This window comes from Myotis myotis, unplaced genomic scaffold (assembly GCF_014108235.1).
Source record: "Myotis myotis isolate mMyoMyo1 unplaced genomic scaffold, mMyoMyo1.p scaffold_m19_p_2, whole genome shotgun sequence".
Taxonomy (NCBI): Eukaryota; Metazoa; Chordata; class Mammalia; order Chiroptera; family Vespertilionidae; genus Myotis; species Myotis myotis.
In genome coordinates this window covers 43,053,586-43,072,750 of record NW_023416324.1, presented here as the reverse complement: position 1 = coordinate 43,072,750, position 19,165 = coordinate 43,053,586, and the positions used below count along the sequence as shown (strand labels likewise).

Below are 19,165 nucleotides of genomic sequence, written 5' to 3'. Positions count from 1 at the left end.
CAATCAATCAATCAACAATTAAAAAAAAAAAACTTGCCTTATCCCATGTCTGGCATTTGATGTACCTTAATGAAGTAGAAAGCACATCTGCTGAAGTTTTTATTTAGAAACTAGTCATACCCTAGACAGTTTTCTCAGTGGTTAGAGCAGAGCATTGGTCTGTGGAATGAAGTGTTGCAAGTTTGCTTCCTGTTGAGGTTGCAGGCTCAATCCCTGGGCCTTGTGCATGCAGGAGGCAACCAGTCAATCAATCAATCAATCAATCTCTCTCTCTCTCTCTCTCTCTCTCTCTCTCTCTCTCTCTCTCTTTCTCTCTCTCTGTCTTGCCCCCTCCCATTCTCTCTCTAAAAAACAAAAATCAATGAAGCCTGGCCAGCATTGCTCAGTGGTCATGGTTCGATTCCCAGTCAGGGCACATGCCCCGCTTGCAGGCTCGATCCCCAGTAGGCGACGTGCAGGAGTCAGCTGATTGATGATGTTTCTTTGTCACTAATGTTTCTATCTCTCTCTCCCTCTCCCTTCCACTCTCTGAAAAAAGAAAAAATATATGTATATAAAAAATCAATGGAAAAAATATCCTTGAATAAGAATTAACAACAAAAAGAACCTAGTCAAAATGATTCCAGTGACATCAGAATATATTAATGTCCATGTGTTCGTTTTAAAAATATATTGGTCTGAAGTGTCAAATGTTTGCAGTCAAATAAGAAGGGGCAAATCACCATCTAGTGGCACACACCTCAATTGCCACCTGGAAAACCACTCCACTCCCAGGACTTTAACAGGAATTTTAGCAGCCTCTGACTTCAAGCCTATGTTATTATAATGCAAGTAATAAAACACCACTTAATTAATGCTTACCATTTGCAATCCACTGTTCTTATTAAACGTTACAAGTCACTTAATCCTCACAGCAACAGTGGAAGAAAGGAGCTATGACCACTACTTATAGAAAACTGAACAGTTAAGTCACAGGATTCAAAATGCATGACTTTGACTCTATCGCCTGCCTGTCCTACAGAACTTTCCTTAGATCTCCATTTCAACTTTCAAGCCTTTAGCTCAGTGGTTCTCAACCTTCCTGATGCCGTGACCCTTTAATACAGTTCCTCATGTTGTGGTGACCCCCAACCATAAAATTATTTTCGTTGCTACTGTTATGTAATTTTGCGACTGTTATGAATCGTAATGTAAATATCTGATATGCAGGATGTATTTTCATTGTTACAAATTGAACGTAATTAAAGCATAGTGATTAATCATAAAAACAATATGTAATTATATATGTGTTTTCCGATGGCCTTAGGCGACCCCCGTGAAAGGGTCGTTCGGCCCCCAAAGGGGTCGCGACCCACAGGTTGAGAACCACTGCTTTAGCTGTTTGTCCTCTTCCTAGAGTTTCTCAGTCCCTTCCTGGTACCACTTACTTTTTATCCATCATGCACCCGATGGATCTTTTTTGTTTGTTTCGTTTTATTTGTTTTCTTTTTTATTTTGTTTTCCACCCCATGGATCTTACCCCTGGCTACATATTAGAATCACCTGGGAAACTTTAAACTATCTCGACGTCCATGCCACATCCCAGACCAATTAAATCACTGAGGTGCTGGGATCTGATTTTTTTTTTTTTTTTAATTAAATCTTTATTGTTCAGATTATTACATTTGTTCCTCTTTTTTTTTCCCCCCATAACTCCCCTCCTCCCAGTTCCCGCCCCACCCTCCGCCCTCACTCCCCACCCACTGTCCTCATCCATAGGTGCACTATTTTTGTCCAGTCTCTTCCCGCATCTCCCACACCCCTTTCCCCCCCAAGAATAGTCAGTCCATTCCCTTTCTATGTCCCTGATTCTATTATAATCACCAGTTCATTCTGTTCATCAGATTATTTATTCACTTGATTCTTAGATTCACTTGTTGATAGATGCATATTTGTTGTTCATAAATTGTATCTTTACCTTTTTCTTCCTCTTCCTCTTCTTAAAGGATACCTTTCAGCATTTCATATAATCCTGGTTTGGTGGTGATGAACTCCTTTAGCTTTTCCTTATCTGTGAAGCTCTTTATCTGACCTTCAATTCTGAATGATAGCTTTGCTGGATAAAGTAATCTTGGTTGTAGGTTCTTGGTATTCATCACTTTGAATATTTCTTGCCACTCCCTTCTGGCCTGCAAAGTTTCTGTTGAGAAATCAGCTGACAGTCGTATGGGTATTCCCTTGTAGGTAACTGAGTTTCTTTCTCTTGCTGTTTTTAAGATTCTCTCTTTATCTTTTGCTCTTGGCATTTTAATTATGATGTGTCTTGGTGTGGTCCTCTTTGGATTCCTTTTGTTTGGGGTTCTCCGCGCTTCTTGGACCTGTAAGTCCATTTCTTGCACCAGGTGGGGGAAGTTTTCTGTCATTATTTCTTCAAATAGGTTTTCAATATCTTGCTCTCTCTCATCTTCTGGCACCCCTATAATTCTGATGTTGGTACGCTTGAAGCTGTCCCAGAGGCTCCTTACACTATCCTCGCATTTTTGGATTCTTTTTTCATTTTGCTTTTCCGGTTGGGTGTTTTTTGCTTCCTCGAATTTCAAATCATTGACTTGATTCTTGCGCTCCTCTGGTCTGCTGTCGGGAGTCTGTATAATATTCGTTATTTCAGTCCGTGTATGCTTAATTTCTAGCTGGTTCCCCAATATAAGATCGAGGGTCTCATTAGTTTTCTTGTAGATCTCATTAAGTTTATCGGCGGCTTCTAAACAGTTCTTGAGAGACCTTAAAAGTGTGGTTCTGAACTCTATATCTTCCATTGACAATTTTGTCCTGTTTCTTTGTCTCCGCATTTTGTTATGCTTCCTTGGTGCACCCCCTAGTGGTCTTTGTTCGCAGTCTTATAGTTAAATCTTGATTGTTGTAGCTAATTCCAGGGAGGGTTTGACCTCCAGGCCAGGTGGCTATGAGAATCAGCTGTGTCAGCAGTGAGAGAACTTCTGTCCTCTAGGGAGGTGCTAATCTAGCCTTTGCCTGAGGCTATCCGGCAAATGCCTGTGTGCAGGGCTTGGGCGGGGCGGGTCGCACAGGATCAACAGGGTGGGCTGGAGAGAGCAGTTATGGCGGCTCTCAGTCCTGTCCCCAGGGGCTCTGCCTCTCAGAGTCCCAGCACCCGCTGCAAAGCTCAGAGAGAAAGCTGCACTCGCTCTGACCAAAGCCAGACAGTCCCGCTTCTCCCGTTTGAGTCTGGGTCCCTAAAGACTCGCCCGGATCTGGAGCTCAGAGTCTGCGACTCCCTCCCGATTGAAAACGCCAACCGCGCCCTCCGCCGCCCGCCCGCTCCGCGCACTCCGCACCTCAGAATTTGACTTCAGCACTGTGCCTCCTCTGAGTGTCCGTATGCGTTTCTCTTTCCTCCTAGTTGTAGGACTTCCACTCAGCCGGCGTTCCTGTGGTTCTGGGTGCTGTCCCTTCCGTTTTTTGGTTTCACTTTTGAAGTAGTTGTTCAAAGCAGCAAACTCCGGCGTTAACCTATGCCGCCATCTTGGTTCCTGATTTTATTGTGTAACCAAGGTTAAGAATGATTCACAAACCAGTCCCTTAATGATACTCCCAACCCCATCCATCTTTCTTCTCTACTGGAATTTTTCCGGACCCAATTGGCAACTGTGCTGATTTGTTCTAAGTTCACATCCTCAACTTGATCAGCATGGCTCAGCAACCTGCTCAATGCAACCAGCATGTACGAGGCATCTGCTCTGGCTGGGCCCTGGGCCAACGCACAGACACTGTCCCCGCTTTGGGTAAGTTCATGGTCTTTGGGTGAATACTTCCTGTTCTTGATTGAAGAGTTTCTAAACAAAGGATTTCACAGATTTAAAAAGAGGGGATGAGGATTGTGAGGAGATGGGTATTCCAGGCACAGAGAAAAATATGTGCAAATCTTTTACTCATCCCTGCTCCAGTGGGTCTCGGGCTGTTGTCTAAAAGAGCAGCATCAGCAATATCTGGGGGCTTGTTAGAAATGCAAATTCTTGGATCCTACTCCACTCCTATGGAATTAGAACCGGGGGCGGGATCATCTCAAGGTGATTCTCTAGAGTTTGCTAAAGTTTGAGAAGCACTCTCTCAAATACCAAAATCGTTTCTTTACTCACTCTTAGAAAATGACCACCCTAAAAGAGAAGCCATCTGATTCAAACTCCCCTGAAAAAAAAATTTTTTTCCCAGAGGTAACATTACCCCAACTTTTTCTTCTATCTCCTTTGCTGCCAATTACTCCCTGGCTCTCTACTGACTTGCCACCAACTCTAAAAGAAAGAACTCAATTGTATTAAAGATTGCCAGTGATTTATCTGCCAGTTGTAGTGACTTTTCTATATTTTTATTTACTTTTGCCTCGTTGGTAAGTGTGCTATTCTTGAAATTCTTTTATCCCTTAGTGTCTAGGAACTGTATTTTTTGACTCCTGGTCCTTTTCTATTTTTCCCGGTAATTTCTTTTTGTATGTACATGATAAAAATTAAATAATACAGTACATAATAAAAATTCAATGCTTTCACTCCCTAGAGACACACTGAACTTTTCTTAATTCTACAGATATACGCTAAATGTTGTTATGCTGATAAGCCATTTTTGAAATTTATCATCTTTTAAAAAATGTTTTATTGATTTTTATTTAGAGGAAGGGAAAGGCAGAGATGGGGAGAGAGAGAGAGAGAGAGAGAGAGAGAGAGAGAGAGAGAGAGAGAGAGAGAGAGAGAGAGAGAGAGAGAGAGACACCAATTGGCTATTGGCTGTCTTTGGCACGTACCCCAACTGGGGACTGAACCTGAAACCTGGGCATGTGCACTGACCGGGAATCAAACCAGCGGCCATTCAGTGAACCAGTATCTATGAAGTTGAATGTGGCAGGCAGGGTGGATGGCGACATCAAAAAGCTGCCGATGGCTCAGTTTACCCCGTCTGTTTCCTGCATTGAGGTCCTCTCACCCTCATCACTGGCAACACATTTCTTGTGCCTGCTGCACATCTCTCCACCTGGAGGTGCCAAACTACAATGTTTGCTTCTCTCCCAACACACTCTTCCTGAATTTCCTAGATTAGTTAATGCTGCCTCAATCCACCTATTTTCCTATGTGCTAAAATGTTTGGAAAATCTCTTACAGAACCCAGAACAAGCCTCAGTTTTCTTTGGTGATAACAATCCCTCAGATGCTCTTTTTATCCTCTATGTTTTAAAAAAATAAAGAGTAAAAATCTTTTTTTTCTTTTAGCGGAGAGCCTGAATTACCTGATTTTATCCAAAAACAATTCTATAGTACTTTTATAGACAAAAGAGCTGAACTGAAAAATTAACAAACTACAGAAGCAAATATAATTGGAAACATTTCAAATGACCCCTCATAGCCAAATCAATCTCCACTGACCAATCTATAACTGGGAATAAGAAACCATAAGACTTGAAGGTTACGGATATCTACCTCCTTATTACACCTAGAGATGACAATTTAAACTGTGAGGAGAAGCTTCCAGAAGTGCTGGTTGTCTCTTCCCCTCTTTCCTCCTTCTCCACTCTGCAGTTGACCCAGATCTTGATCTTCCCTGTCCAATTCGTAGTTGCTGACTGCTTCTCAGATACACTGGCAATGGTTGTTTTCACATCGTCAGACACAATTATCTGGCTTTCCCTATGGGCTGGCTCATCTGATAGTATAAATAATTCCCGAGTGACAAGTGAGCTGTGATCATTGGATTGCTGGTACTACTCCTTGCACTCTGTTTTAATTAAAGCAAACGCTCTATGCAAGGGAAACGTGTCTGATGCAGAGCACGAGAGTCTCCTGGGCTTTGTGTCTAAAGCCTTTGGCAGCACATCTACTCCATACGCCTAACTGTGCACATTACACTGTCAAATCCCAAAGGATTCCCTTGAGCTTTTAATAACACATGTTAAAAAAAAAATAACACCAACTCATGTGATTCATGCAAGAGAATATCATTTTCTTCTTAAAATACAGACCTAGGAAAAATAAGGAGCTCCTTCAAAAGTGTGTTCATGGTGGCAACTTGGCTGAACGCAGCGTTAATTCCGCGTGGGAGAGCATGAGTTCATTTCCATGCAAGGGGCTTTTTATAGTGACTGTTACACTTGCGCCTTGTGTCCCCATGTCCTTGTGAAGAAGGTGGAGCTGGGCACATAATATCAGTGGGTGAAAATAGCAATACTAGCAGATTTTGCTGAGGGGAACGCTTTTTTGTCTTGGCATAGTTATCATCTGAAATAACTTCCTCGTAAAATTCAGTGCCTAACCAACGGTCCACAGCTCTGAGGCTGAAGAGTTGCACTTTTGAGGCCTCTAGAGGTCAGCCTAACGTGAAGGCGAACAAAAAGGGGAGGACTTGGAGGCGCTGACAACTGGCAGAGGGAGGAGTGGGAGGTGATCATGTAAGTTTTCATGGAGAGTGTGGACACGGAGGAGAGGGGAAGCCGGCTCTACAGCCAGGCCACATAGTGTTTCGGTTTGAGCTCAACAAGAACTCGGGGACCCAAACCACTGAATGAACAGGTCGTTGATCATGTGAACGCCCTTGAAACGGATGGTACTTTTATGATTCTTTTCATGCAGGCTAAAAGCCACATACCTTTTCCAATGTCTATTTTGGCACTTTGGATCGTTGAGCGTTAAGCACCACAGATTGGTTCTCCCAGAAGTAATGGTGTTTCAATAATTCGAACTTATTTTATGGCTAGAATGATCGGAGCCCTAAATGGCTAGCCTTGTCTCTCAGGTACAACATGGTGGGTTTTATTTTTTTTACCTGTAAACCATTGAATACTACTTCTGCAGAAGTACGGTGATTAGGATCAGACATTTCGGGGAAACGCTTTAACGAAACTCACTGCCGTTATGCTGCCTCTCACTCACCGCATATCAATCTCAGACACATTTGAAGTGCTGAGAATCTAAGAAGCGGTAATTAACAGCACACCTGATTTTCCCTTCCTGGTATAGGTCCCTGTGCCTCCGGACAATATTCTTGATATTGTCAAGATAAATACTTGTGGATAAATACTTGCCCGCCTTAGTTGGTGACTACCACGCAGTGAGAATTTAACAGTGTTGGCAGTCACTTAAGGTCCTGGGAAGAGAGCACTGTATCTCTCCCTTCTTTTTTTTTTTAAATATATTTTATTGATTTTTCACAGAGAGGAAGGGAGAGAGATAGAGAGTTAGAAACATCTATGGGAGAGAAACATCGATCAGCCGCCTCCTGCACATCTCCCACTGGGGATGTGCCCGCAACCCAGGTACATGCCCTTGACCGGAATCGAACCCGGGACCCCTCAGTCCGCAGGCCGACGCTCTATCCACTGAGCCAAACCGGTTTCGGCTCTCTCCCTTCTTTTAATGTGAGTGGAAGAACTAGCACTTGGGCAGTTCAGTAACAGTTTTTGGGTGGAAGAAAAGAAATCATTTCCTATTCCTTGCAAACTCCGTTTTACAAAAGAATGCTGGAAGCTAAAAGCCTCGCTGATTTAGCATGTGAAGCAAAGAGTAATTTTTCTCCCCTTGTTATGCTTTCATATAATCATGCCCACTGCCTGTGTGGGTGGCATTAAAGAATTTCTGAATAAAAATAATAATTTCTTGCTTTCAACCTTCATAATTCACATCAGCAAGCACCCCGCTGGGCAGTGATGCTGACTGCCGGTGACGCTCCATCTGTTTTGCACGCCACTTATCTGCCTCGAGCAGCTGCACGCTCCTTTGGTCACAGTACCTGCAGGATAATGCGCCCATAGGCGTTCTTCAGCAGATTAACCACGTCCGCGTGAGACAGCCCATCCAAAGGTTGCCCATTGATGCTGACAATCCGATCTCCAACCTGGAAGTACAATGGTGGGAGAAAATCACTATCATTAAGAAAAATTAAATTTGAGAAGAGTGCTTGAAATTCGTTGGAAGTCATAGTCCCCATTTGTGGCCATTGTGAAGGTTCCTCTGTCTCCGGTGTGTACATGTTCCAGCAGCATGAGGAATTTTTATGGCTTTCCTCAGACACAGGCCAATCAGAGAAACAAGAAGGGGGTCAGCTTTGATTATTAAAAGGCATGGCAGGCCACTTTTGTATTTTGGTAATGGTGGCATTTCATACATCCATTCGCCAGGAATAGTGGGCTGTACAAATGAACTGTTCAATAAAGTTCTAATGAGAAAGCCAAATATTTTCTGCTTTATTTTTCTACCTAAGTTAAAATTAAGGGGCAATGGGGAAAAATTATAATGATGTTGGCTCTTTTTATTGAAGGAAGATCCTACGGTCAAATCACTCTCAGGTAAAAATGAACTTTGGGTGGAATTAGGTGCTAAAAAAATGGTATGGGAGGCTTTGTAAATGAGCTGCAATTTCTTTTTTCATTGAGAAGCTTTGATACAAACAATAATATTTTTATATGCCCAGGGACCCAGTGAATTTCAGGTATAAACTTTCTCTAATGCATTCTGCCCTCAGCATGGGTCCCTCCAGGCTGTTGGAATTCCAACTTTAAACAAAGTGCCCATGGCTGCCACTTCCTCTCCCACCCCCCACATGCTGCTAGCACTTCACCATCCCCCTTTGTTTACTTTAAGCTTCTGTGTGCGCGCAGCCACACCGCTGGCCTGAATCATGGCAATAAATATTGGGATATCTCCTAAGGGACTTCCTTTTCCTCCAGCAATACTGATTCCAAGGGCATCACTGGGCTCCTAGAAAAGAAGCAAAACACAACACATATTTAATAAAGAGCCGCAGCCAGATTGTCCCATGATAGCTGCTGAACAAAACACTCAGGGCTGCAGGAGGTCAGGGTAACACAGGACTTAAGTGCAGGGCCTTTGGAGTCAGAAAGACCCAAGTTTCAGCTCTAGCACTGTAGCTGGGGAGTCTTCAGAAAGTTCCTTAAGCTCTTAGAGCTTCCATTTCTAGTCATAAAATGGGAAGAATACCACCTACTTCACAGTGTTGATTAACTGAGATGATACAGTGCAGTCCTGGCCCACAAAAAAAGGCTCAATAAAAGGCAACAGGAAGGGCCCTGGCTGGGTAGGTCAGTTGGTTAGAGTGTTGTCCAGATACTCCAAGTTGTTGGTTCAGGTTCAATCCCGGGTCAGGGCACATTCAAGAATGCATAAATTAGTGAAATAACAAATTGATGCTTCTCTAGCTCTCTCCCCCTTCTCTCTCTCTAAAATCAACAAATAAAAATTTTAATTAAAAAAAGGCAAGAGTAGCCCGGCCGGTGTGGCTCAGTGGTTGAACGTTGTCACATGGACCAAGAGGTCCCCAGTTTGATTTCCGGCCAGGGAATATGCCTGGGTTTTGGGCTCAATCTCCAGTAAGGAATGTGCACAAAGCAGTCGATGGATATTTCTCTCTCTCTCTCCCTCTCTATCTAAAAATCAAAAAACACATAAAAAAAATTTTTTTAAAAGGCAGTAGTAGCCTTGGCTAGTTTGCCCAGTGGTTGGAGCATTGGCCCTTGAACTGAAGGTTCTCGGGTTCGATTTCTGGTCAAGGGCACATATCTTGTTTGTGGGTTCCAACTCTCTCTCTCTCTCTCTCTCTCTCTCTCTCTCTCTCTCTCTCTCTCTTTCTCTCTCAAGATCAATCGAAAAAATATCCTTGGATGAGGATTAAAATAAATAAATAGTTTATTTAAAAAAAAGGCAATAGTAGTTGTGAAAAAACAAAACCTATGCTACCGCTCAGTTTAGTGGCCAATTTTGATGCAACTTGGCAAGTATGTTCTCATATGGTGTTTATAATTAAACTGCCACACATATCATGCTCTTGGGGGTGTGAACAAACAGACTTGGCTCTAAAAGAGCCGCACAACTGCGTTAAAACAAAGGATGTTAGAGGACACTCACTATAATGACAACAGAGTTCGGGGAGAGAATTAAACATGACAGGAAATGCTCCCTAAGATATTAGGTAAGGCAATATGGTTTACTCGGACCCCGCTGAAGAGATCCTGGCTTCAGTCCAGGCTTTCCCCATATTTCTATCAGAGGGTTAGCATTTTAAAAATCACTAAAGGAAGAAATGACAAGTTCCAGATTCAGCATGGTGGCATACACACGATAGCACCTGCTCCTGCTGATTAAAATGGAGAACATGTCAAAACAACAAAACACAACTACCGGGGCTTCTGAAAAGTAAAGGAACTCAAAATGTGGTGGAAAACCAACACTTGGAGGAATGACAGCAGGGATGAAGGCCCCGGTTCCAAATGTTTTCCTGGTGACGCTGTGCTGAGGGGGAGACCCAGGTAAGGAGCTGAAGAAGTGGTACACACGGCTGATGCTCGGAGAGAAACTCCTACCTTTCTGGTCAGAGGAACCAGGAAAAGGAGCCCCTGGTGGCAGGAAAATAAAAGAAGAAAACCAGAGTAAGGGAAACAGAGGAGGGATCCTCTAGCTCTGAGTGAACCCGGGGAATTCTCAGGCTCAATTCTAAGCTGCACAGGTGTGAAACAGACCCAGACTGCAGAACGGAGCCGCCACTCACAACAGGGGAGATGGAGCTTGTAGTCTCAACCTAACCGGGTAACGCATCCTGTCCACACAGCATGACATCATGGGGTCCAGGGTGAAATCCTAAGTTACTTGACACGCCAAAAAACAGGAAAATGTGACCAATTAAAAAAAAATGATTGATTTTAGAGAGAGAGGAAGGGAGGGGAGACAGACAGAGAGAGAAACATCAACCTGTTGTTCCACTTATTTATGTGTTCATTGGTTGACTCATAGGTGCCCTGACGGGGATGGAACCCAAACTTGGTGTATTGGGATAGCACTCTAACTGAGCCACCCAGCCAGGGCTTTTTTTTTTCTTTTTAAATTTTGGTTTTATTTAGTTATTTTGTAAAAGTTTTTTAAAATTGATTTTTGAGAGAGGAAGGGAGAGAGAGAGAGAGAAACACTGATTTGTTGTTCTAGTTATTTATGCATTCATTGGTTATGTGCCCTGACCAGAGATTGAATCCGCAACCTTGGTGTATCCGGACGACCCTCTAACCAACTGAGCTACCCGGCCAGGGCAATATTTTTTTCTTGAGATCATTAAAATATGTAGAAAAGTTGAAAGCAAAAATTACCACATTATTTGGTGGGGTTCTCAGATTATGTAAATGTAAACATATGACAACTATGGCAGAAAAGTTGTGGTAAAGGGACCTGTATGGTCCCAAAGCTTCTACAGTTTTCATTGATCATCTAAAACATAGCTTAGGGTGCTTCGATTTGACCTCAGTACATTTGGAAAAAGGGGAAAGAACAAAATGACAACAAAAACCATATAAAGAACCTTACAACCTCATGTCACATAAGTGTGAGGAATTATTCTTTATTATTAACTAGAGGCCCGGTGCACAAAATTCATGCATGGGGTGGTGGTGGGGGAGGGATCCCCTCAGCCTGGCCTGTACCCTCTCGCAATCTGGGACCATTGGCTCCTAACCGCTCGCCTGCCTGCCTGCCTGCTTGATTGCCCCTAACTGCCTCTGCCTGCCTGTCTGATCACCCCTAACCACTTGCCTGGCTTCCTGATCGCCCCTAACCACTTGCCTGCCTGCCTGATCGCCCCTAATTGCTCACCTGTCTGCCTGATAGCCCCTAACAGCTTCTTCCTCGCCCCCTGCCACCACAGCTTTGTTCAGAAGGTCATTCGGGTGTCTGGTCTAATTAGCATATTATGCTTTTATTATTACAGTGGGGCCTTGACTTACGAGTGTCCCGACTAACGAGTTTTTCGAGATACGAGCCGTCTCTCGGCCGATTTTTGCGTTGAGTTGCGAGCTAAAATTCGGGTTACGAGCCAGCTTCAGATACCCCACCGCTAGTTGGTGCAGCGAATGTCACAGTGAACACCACAACATCAGCCCAGCATCACACGTCTCACTCGTTCACTTTTTGATTTGACATACGAGTAATTTGAGTTACGAGCTCCGTCATGGAATGAATTAAATTCGTAAGTCAAGGCCCCATTGTATAGATATTACTAGTGCTGCCATGTCAGACCTATAAGACAGAAAAATGGCAATGCTGGTCTCTCCAGTAACAGGCAGTCTATATCTTGTTTTCCAGAGTATTTGTGCCTAGCTGATATTTTCTGACTGTATCAGTAGTAAAGCCCTGCATGCAAAATGGCAAGACGACTTTCTTTATGAAGTTTCTTCTTGGACCGTGTGTGGGAGAATACGATTGGTAGGAGCAGGCCTTTTAATAAAAGCCTGTAAAAACAAATAGCTGAAATGACTAAGAAAACATAAAATGACATTTTATAAATCTTGGAATAAGGAGAAATTTATGCAATAATTTGGTTTTGTTCAAATCCATCATGATGTTTCCTTAATTTATCCATAATTATTCACATGTTGGTACATTTAACTCCCTCATCACAGGAACATATGAGTTGCCACTCTGGTGGAAAGATACTGGGAACAAATAAGGCAGATATAGTCAAAGATGTAGCCAATAATAATGGATGCCACTTCCTGGACATTACATGATGTACTAAGTACTACGCTAAATATACTAAATGCATTACTTCATTTAATCCACACAACAATGTTTACTTGGTAAACAGTGTTATCACCCCATTCTACAGATGAGAAAACTGAGGTTAAATCACTTGCCAAAGATAACAGAGGTAATACATAGCAGACTGCCTTCAAACACAGCTATGATTGACTCCAGAGAACTAAGCCATGTTGGATATCACTTTATTGCAGTTATGATGATTACAACAAGGTCATACTTTTTTTACTACTTTTTGAACCCCAAATTTAATGGTCAAAGTGATCAAAATGGAAGTCCACTTTCCAGTATTCTGGATATCATGCAGGAGTTTGAAATTCAGGATCTGACAAATGTATGAACTGAAATGCATCTTATGCAATCTTCTCAGGAGGGCAATTTAGCAATATATAGAAAAGCCTTTAATAGTGGCTTTGGACTCAACAATTTCATTTCTAGTGGTTAATCCTGAGCAAATACCCATGATATGGGCAAAAAGAAAATACAAAGATATTTTGCTATAAAAGATAGCAAAAGTTTAGGAATATGCTGATTGTTTTACAAGAGGAAGGTATAGCATATTCATATGATGGAATATTATGTAACCAGTAAAAATCATGCTATATGCCAGCAATTTTCAACCTTTTTCATCTCATGGCACACATAAACTAATTACTAAAATTCTGCAGCAAACCAAAATATATTTTGCTGATCTGAAAAAACGTAGGTGTAAATTCTTTTTCTTTTCTTTTTTATTAAAATAGGTATAAATTTTTTAAAAAATGTTTTTTTTTTTTATTGATTTTGAGAGAGAGGAATGGAGAGAGAGAAACATCGATGTGGGAGCAAAACTTCTTTTGGCTGCCTCCTGCACACCCGCTACTAGGGATCGAGCCTGCAACCCAGGTGTGTGCCCTGACAGGGAATTGAACTGGCAACCGTTTTGTGCATGGGATGACGCTCATGCGCCAGGGCAAGTATAATTTTGATTCAGTTACACTGGATGACCATTGCATTGGCTGTTGTCATTTTTTTTTCCTTGACAACCTAAGGGAAAAGAAGTCAGTGTTTCGACTAAATAGTCAGGTATTGCATGTTTTAAAAAGTCTTTAGACATACTGGTTGAAAATCACTGCAAATGCTGTAAAAAACCGCAAAAAACTTATTGCATGGCTAAAAGGTCTTGGTTTAACGTTAAAAAAAGCTACCAAAAATGATACCATTTTTTGTTTTGCAAAACTTTTAACACATTTCGTACCGCTCAGGAGTTTTCTCGTGTTTCGCGCGCCATCTGTTACGGACCGCTCACGAGTGTCCTCGTTTTTCACGCCCATGGAAAAAGGAGCGAATCTAGATACTTGTGTAAATTTTGTTTGGTCCCTCTTCATAGAGGAAAATGTTTTATGCATTACCGTACATTAAAAAAGTACTAGGAGCTTTAATTGTTTAATTGTTTTTGTAAATAAAAATGTTACAATTATTGAAAAACAACACCTAAAGTGCATTATGATGATTTAAATAACGTGCAGTTTGCTCAAAAACGTGCGGTCCCTGGCGTATGTCTTAGAGATTTCTATGCGGTACGCAATGTGTTAAGTACATGCACAAACTGTAGTAGATATGATGTACCAAAAAATTCAGTTGTCAGCTATGTGTTTTACCATATTTTTCTAAGTCTGTTTACGTTACACAGACCCCATATGTATTCAGTAAGTTAAAGGAGCGCACTGACAATCCAACCAATTGTGTGAAGGGGAAAATGTACATTTTATGCAAACCCAACACAAGCCAAGAAAACAGCGAAATAACAGACTTACCCTGATTATTTCAACGGTCCGTGGTCCCATATCCGTGCCTATCAATAAAGAAGCAACAAAATTAACTTTTTAAAAAAACTTTATTTTTAATTTTATTTTTTTGTTAATTCTCACCTGAGGATATTTTTTCATTGATGTTTAGGGAGAGTGGAAGAGAGAGGGAAAGACAGAAACATCAATGTGAGAGAAACACATCGGTTGGTTGCCTTCTGCACAAGCCCCAACCAGGGCCTGGGGTTGGGGAGGAGCCTGCAATCAAGGTACGTGCCCTTGACCGGAACTGAACACGGGCCCTTTAGTCCTCAGGCTGATGCTCTATCCACTGAGCCAGACCAGCTAGGGCACAATTAACTTTTAACATTAAGAGATAACACATGTAGGATATAAAATTATCTCCTGAAAATGTGTCATTTTCTAGGCCTTTCAAGAGAAAATACTGAAACAAGCAGGCATTATATCCTTTCTCAAAATCCAAACCAGCAGTCATCGACCAGGGGCTGTCTTCTATATTAAAGAAGTCCTCTCGCTCTGAGACAGGTGTGGCCATAAGCATTTGGTCTGACAAAAACTGATGGACTGTAGCAGTAGCTGCCTGAAATATAGTGATTAAATGGCTTGGAAGATGAGCCATTTGTGTTTTACTGTATGCTTTTCTGACTTAAAGTAACCATCTATCCAAGGAAAGAATTAAGAAGACCCTTGCCCTCACTGGCATACGTACCTCTCACCTTTCTTGAGTGACTAATAATTTAAAAAATTTTTCTCTTTTGTAGCCCGGCTGCAGTGGCTCAGTGGTTGAGCATCCACCCATGAACCAAGAGGTCTCTGGTTCGATTCCTGATTAGGGCACATGCCCTGGTTGTGGGCTTGGTCCCCAGGAGGGGGCGTGCAGGAGGCAACCAATCAATGTTTCTCATCATCAATGTTTCTATCTCTTTTTCTCTCTCTCTAAAATCAATTAAAAAAAAAATTTTAAGCCCTGACCGGTTTAGCTCAGTGGATAGAGCGTTGGCCTGCGACTGAAAGGTCCCAGGTTCGATTCCGGTCAAGGGCATGTACCTTGGTTGCAGACACATCCCCAGTAGGAGGTGTGCAGAAGGCGGCTGATCGATGTTTCTCTCTCATCGATGTTTCTAACTCTCTATCCCTCTCCCTTCCTCTCTGTAAAAAATCAATAAAATATATTAAAAAAAAAAATTTTAAAAAAGAGCTTTACAATTTTTTTCTCTTTGTAAATGATTTTACTGTAGGAAATACTTTAGGTTTCTGCTTTTCCACTCTCATGTGATTGGTATAAAGTTAAAGGCATAGTCCATAAATGAGTCTCTAAGGCTTTCCTTCCTTTAGAATAGTCCTTTCCGAAAGCTTGGGGCTTACGTGGCCAAGATTTAAAAATATTTTAAAGGTAAAAAAATGTATTAAAAAATTTAATATTAAAATAACAATTGGGTATCAGGATGTCTTGTTGGAGGCGTGTCCACGGAATACCTGAATTTCTGGGGGAGGGATCAGAAGCTTTCTTTGTGCCAACCAGGCTTTGCAGGCTGGAGATGACAGGAGCCAGGGCCGGGTGGAAGCTGCTGTGTGTGCTGTGCTGACTCCCCTGCAAAGGAAACCCAGAGATCAGCTGTGCTGGAACACATGCTTGGGCTCAACACTTCAAACTTATTAATTAGTGTTTCAATTATGGAACCATAATCATGCAATCGAAAATTCTTAAGAGACTAAAAATAAAACAAAAATTACCCATATTCACTCTCTTACCACCCTAGTACAACCCCATCTAACATTTTCCCCATTATATGTGCTTTCATATATGGTTTCAATCATTAAGGAAGAAAATATAATTTAAGCTTTTCTTCCTCAATGTGAAATAAAAAACATTTTCCTAAGCTGTGACACAATATTTATATATGATCAGTTAATGGCACTATGTGTTAGTTGGGGGTTGGAATCAACATTGATTCCAAAGGACATGATCTATTTTGCTAAAACAAGCATAATAAAACCTTGAATAATAGAAATTTGACCAAATGGAATTCTCAACTGTAGGAGAAAGCAGCAAATATCCTAGGAATATGTTGTTTTAAGTAATATGTTAAATTCGTTTTTCTCAAAGATTTTCCTAGGGTCAGGAATAATTCGGCTCAATCGCTATATCTCCACTACTGCCCTCATAGCTGTCTAACTAAATAGTTGAGGACTACAATGTATAGTCATGTATGACTAGTGGCTACTCAATGAAATTAGATACACAGTGAAGGACCTTTTCAATGAAGAACCCAATGTCACCAATAACAAATAATTTTCCCCCCAAATTATCAAGGTTGTGCCCAATGGCCTCAAAATTTTAAATTAAACCTAAGACTACAATGATCACTTGATGAATTATAATTTAAACCACTTCCTTAGTTTATGATGAAAGCTGTTTAATGTTTTAACACTCTTTAAATATGAAAAACTTTAAATCTAAGAAAAGTTAAAAGTAGACATCCATACACACACCTAGATTCTACAATTAATATCCTATATAATAAAAGGGTAATATGCAAATTGACCTTAACAGCAGAATGACCCAGCTGCCTCCTGGTGGTCAGTGCACTTCCACAGGGGGAGTGCTGCTCAGCCAGAAGCCGGCTCAAGGCTGGCCAGCACAGTGACAGTGGTGGGAGCCTCTCCTGCCTCCACAGCAGCCCTAAGGATGTCCGACTAACTGCTTAGACCCCCGAGTGCACGAATTTCATGCACCAGGCCTCTAGTTTTGATATATTGTCCTTTTCCCATATCCATTCACCTATTCATCACTCAATTTTTTTTTTAAGTTCATTACAAAATAAATTATAGACATAAGCACACTTCACAATGAATACATATAAAGGAGTATTTTGATATTTCCCTGAAAAGATATGATTTAAATCAATGGTAATAGATAATACTTAGAATTGAGTAAGTATAATAAGTAACTTTTGCCTAAAAAGTGTGCTTCCCAAGGCCTTTATAAATATGGACTTCTCCTGGCAGTGTTCCCTCAGGTATCTGAGGAAAAGATTTCTCTTTTCCATTACACACTTTCTTCTACAGAGTAGATACTCTTTTCTGGTTAGTGGGAAAAGACAGTTTATTTTATTTCATCTTATTTTTTAACCCTCACCTGAGGATATGTTTTTACTGATATTCAGAGAGAGAGAGGAAGGGAGAGAAACATCCACCAGTTGCCTCCCATATGTGCCCCAACCAGGGGTTGAATCTGCAACCTAGGTATGTGCCCTGACTGGGATTTGAAACTGCAATCCTTTGCAGGTGTATGGGATGATGTTCCAACCAACTGAGCCACGTGCCCAGAGTGGAAAAGACCTTTTTTAAAAAGTGGCTTCGTGGCCCTAAGGCTAGAAGATCTCTCTTAATGATCCCACTTTCTCTAGGCCAAGTTAACAAGTTAAAATTCTCCTTGGCCCTCAAACCAAGGCCTCTATCACCATAGCTTATAAATGCCCAGAAAGAAATCTGTGCTCCTAGAGCAGCCGTGGGCAAACTACGGCCCGCGGGCCGGATCCGGCCCGTTTGAAATGAATAAAACTAAAAAAAAAAAAAAAGACTGTACCCTTTTATGTAATGATGTTTACTTTGAATTTATATTAGTTCACACAAACACTCCATCCATGCTTTTGCTCCGGCCCTCCAGTCCAGTTTAAGAACTCATTGTGGCCCTCGAGTCAAAAAGTTTGCCCACCCCTGTCCTAGAGGGTCCTGGGTCTACAGATGAAAATGTTTGGGAATGGGTTCTTCTTTTTCTCCATCTGGGTCATGGGCTGGTCTTGAACGTATGATGAAGGATGCTTCCTTTTCACAGTCAAGGTTCTTCCAATTAGCCAAATACCAGTGCAAACTCTCACATCATCTCAGCCATAATTTTAAGGACAAAGTAAGGATAAACTAAATTTATTGTTTTTTTCTTAAGACCGAATTAAACTTCTACCCTTTGAAATAAAAACTCTGTGCAAGAAGGTTAGATAGAAGTATTTGATACTTTGTTCCAGGTTTCCAAAAAATGACAGCTCACATTTATATACCAAATAAATGGTAATGGTGGTTGCCATTTAAAAAAAAAATATATATATATTTTATTGATATTTTTACAGAGAGGAAGGGAGAGGGATAGAGAGTTAGAAACATCAATGAGAGAGAAACATCGATTAGCTGCCTCCTGCACACTTGCTACTGGGGATGTGCCCGCAACCAAGGTGCCCTTGACCGGAATCGAACCTGGGACCTTTCAGTCCACAGGCCGATGCTCTATCCACTGAGCCAAACCGGTTAGGGCGGTGGTTGCCATTTAATGATAGAGCTTCTACATTTTTTGTTCTGTATTTAAACCTGAGTGTGAACTTTATCAATCACTAAGATGCTCAATACACATTCCTCAAGGACAGAAACCCAGTTCTACCTATCACCTCACCTGTCAGTCCAAACTTCTTAAAACTCTGGAATTCCTTGTACCCTTTGTACCTTTGCATATGCTACTCCCTCTACCTGGGATGCCTTCTCCCTCTTTCCATCTTAAGAAACTCCTTTCGGAGTGAGACCCGAGGGAACCTCTTCTTTGTAGCTCTCATGTACGCCCCAGAAAGAAACATTTCATCTCCAGTATTGTTCATTCTGCATTCTAACCCCTTGTATACTGAGGCTTTAATGAAATCACTCAACAAATGAATCTTCCATTAAGGAAGAGCAGAGACAACTATTTTTTTGCATCTCAAGTTCCCACTGTTGACACAAGTCAGAACCATCACCAGCCTTCCACTCCTG

The 19,165-nt window shown here is 41.5% G+C and overlaps 1 protein-coding gene across 10 annotated transcripts in view; it reads right to left on the bottom strand.

The window, feature by feature from the left end:
* Positions 1-19,165, bottom strand: part of PATJ (PATJ crumbs cell polarity complex component) — a 309,148-nt gene that overhangs the window by 18,388 nt on the left and 271,595 nt on the right. For 6 of the 10 annotated variants that reach the window (XM_036352882.1, XM_036352888.1, XM_036352885.1 and 3 more), the window contains 4 exons: positions 15,848-15,962; positions 14,360-14,397; positions 8,607-8,729; positions 7,762-7,866 (listed from right to left, as the gene is read on the bottom strand). In XM_036352882.1, coding sequence (XP_036208775.1) covers positions 7,762-7,866; positions 8,607-8,729; positions 14,360-14,397; positions 15,848-15,962 — 381 coding nt within the window. Of the gene's footprint in view, positions 1-7,761; positions 7,867-8,606; positions 8,730-10,611; positions 10,631-14,359; positions 14,398-15,847; positions 15,963-19,165 lie in introns of those variants that run through there. The other 4 variants (XM_036352886.1, XR_004974443.1, XM_036352889.1 and 1 more) reach the window with 4 other exon arrangements.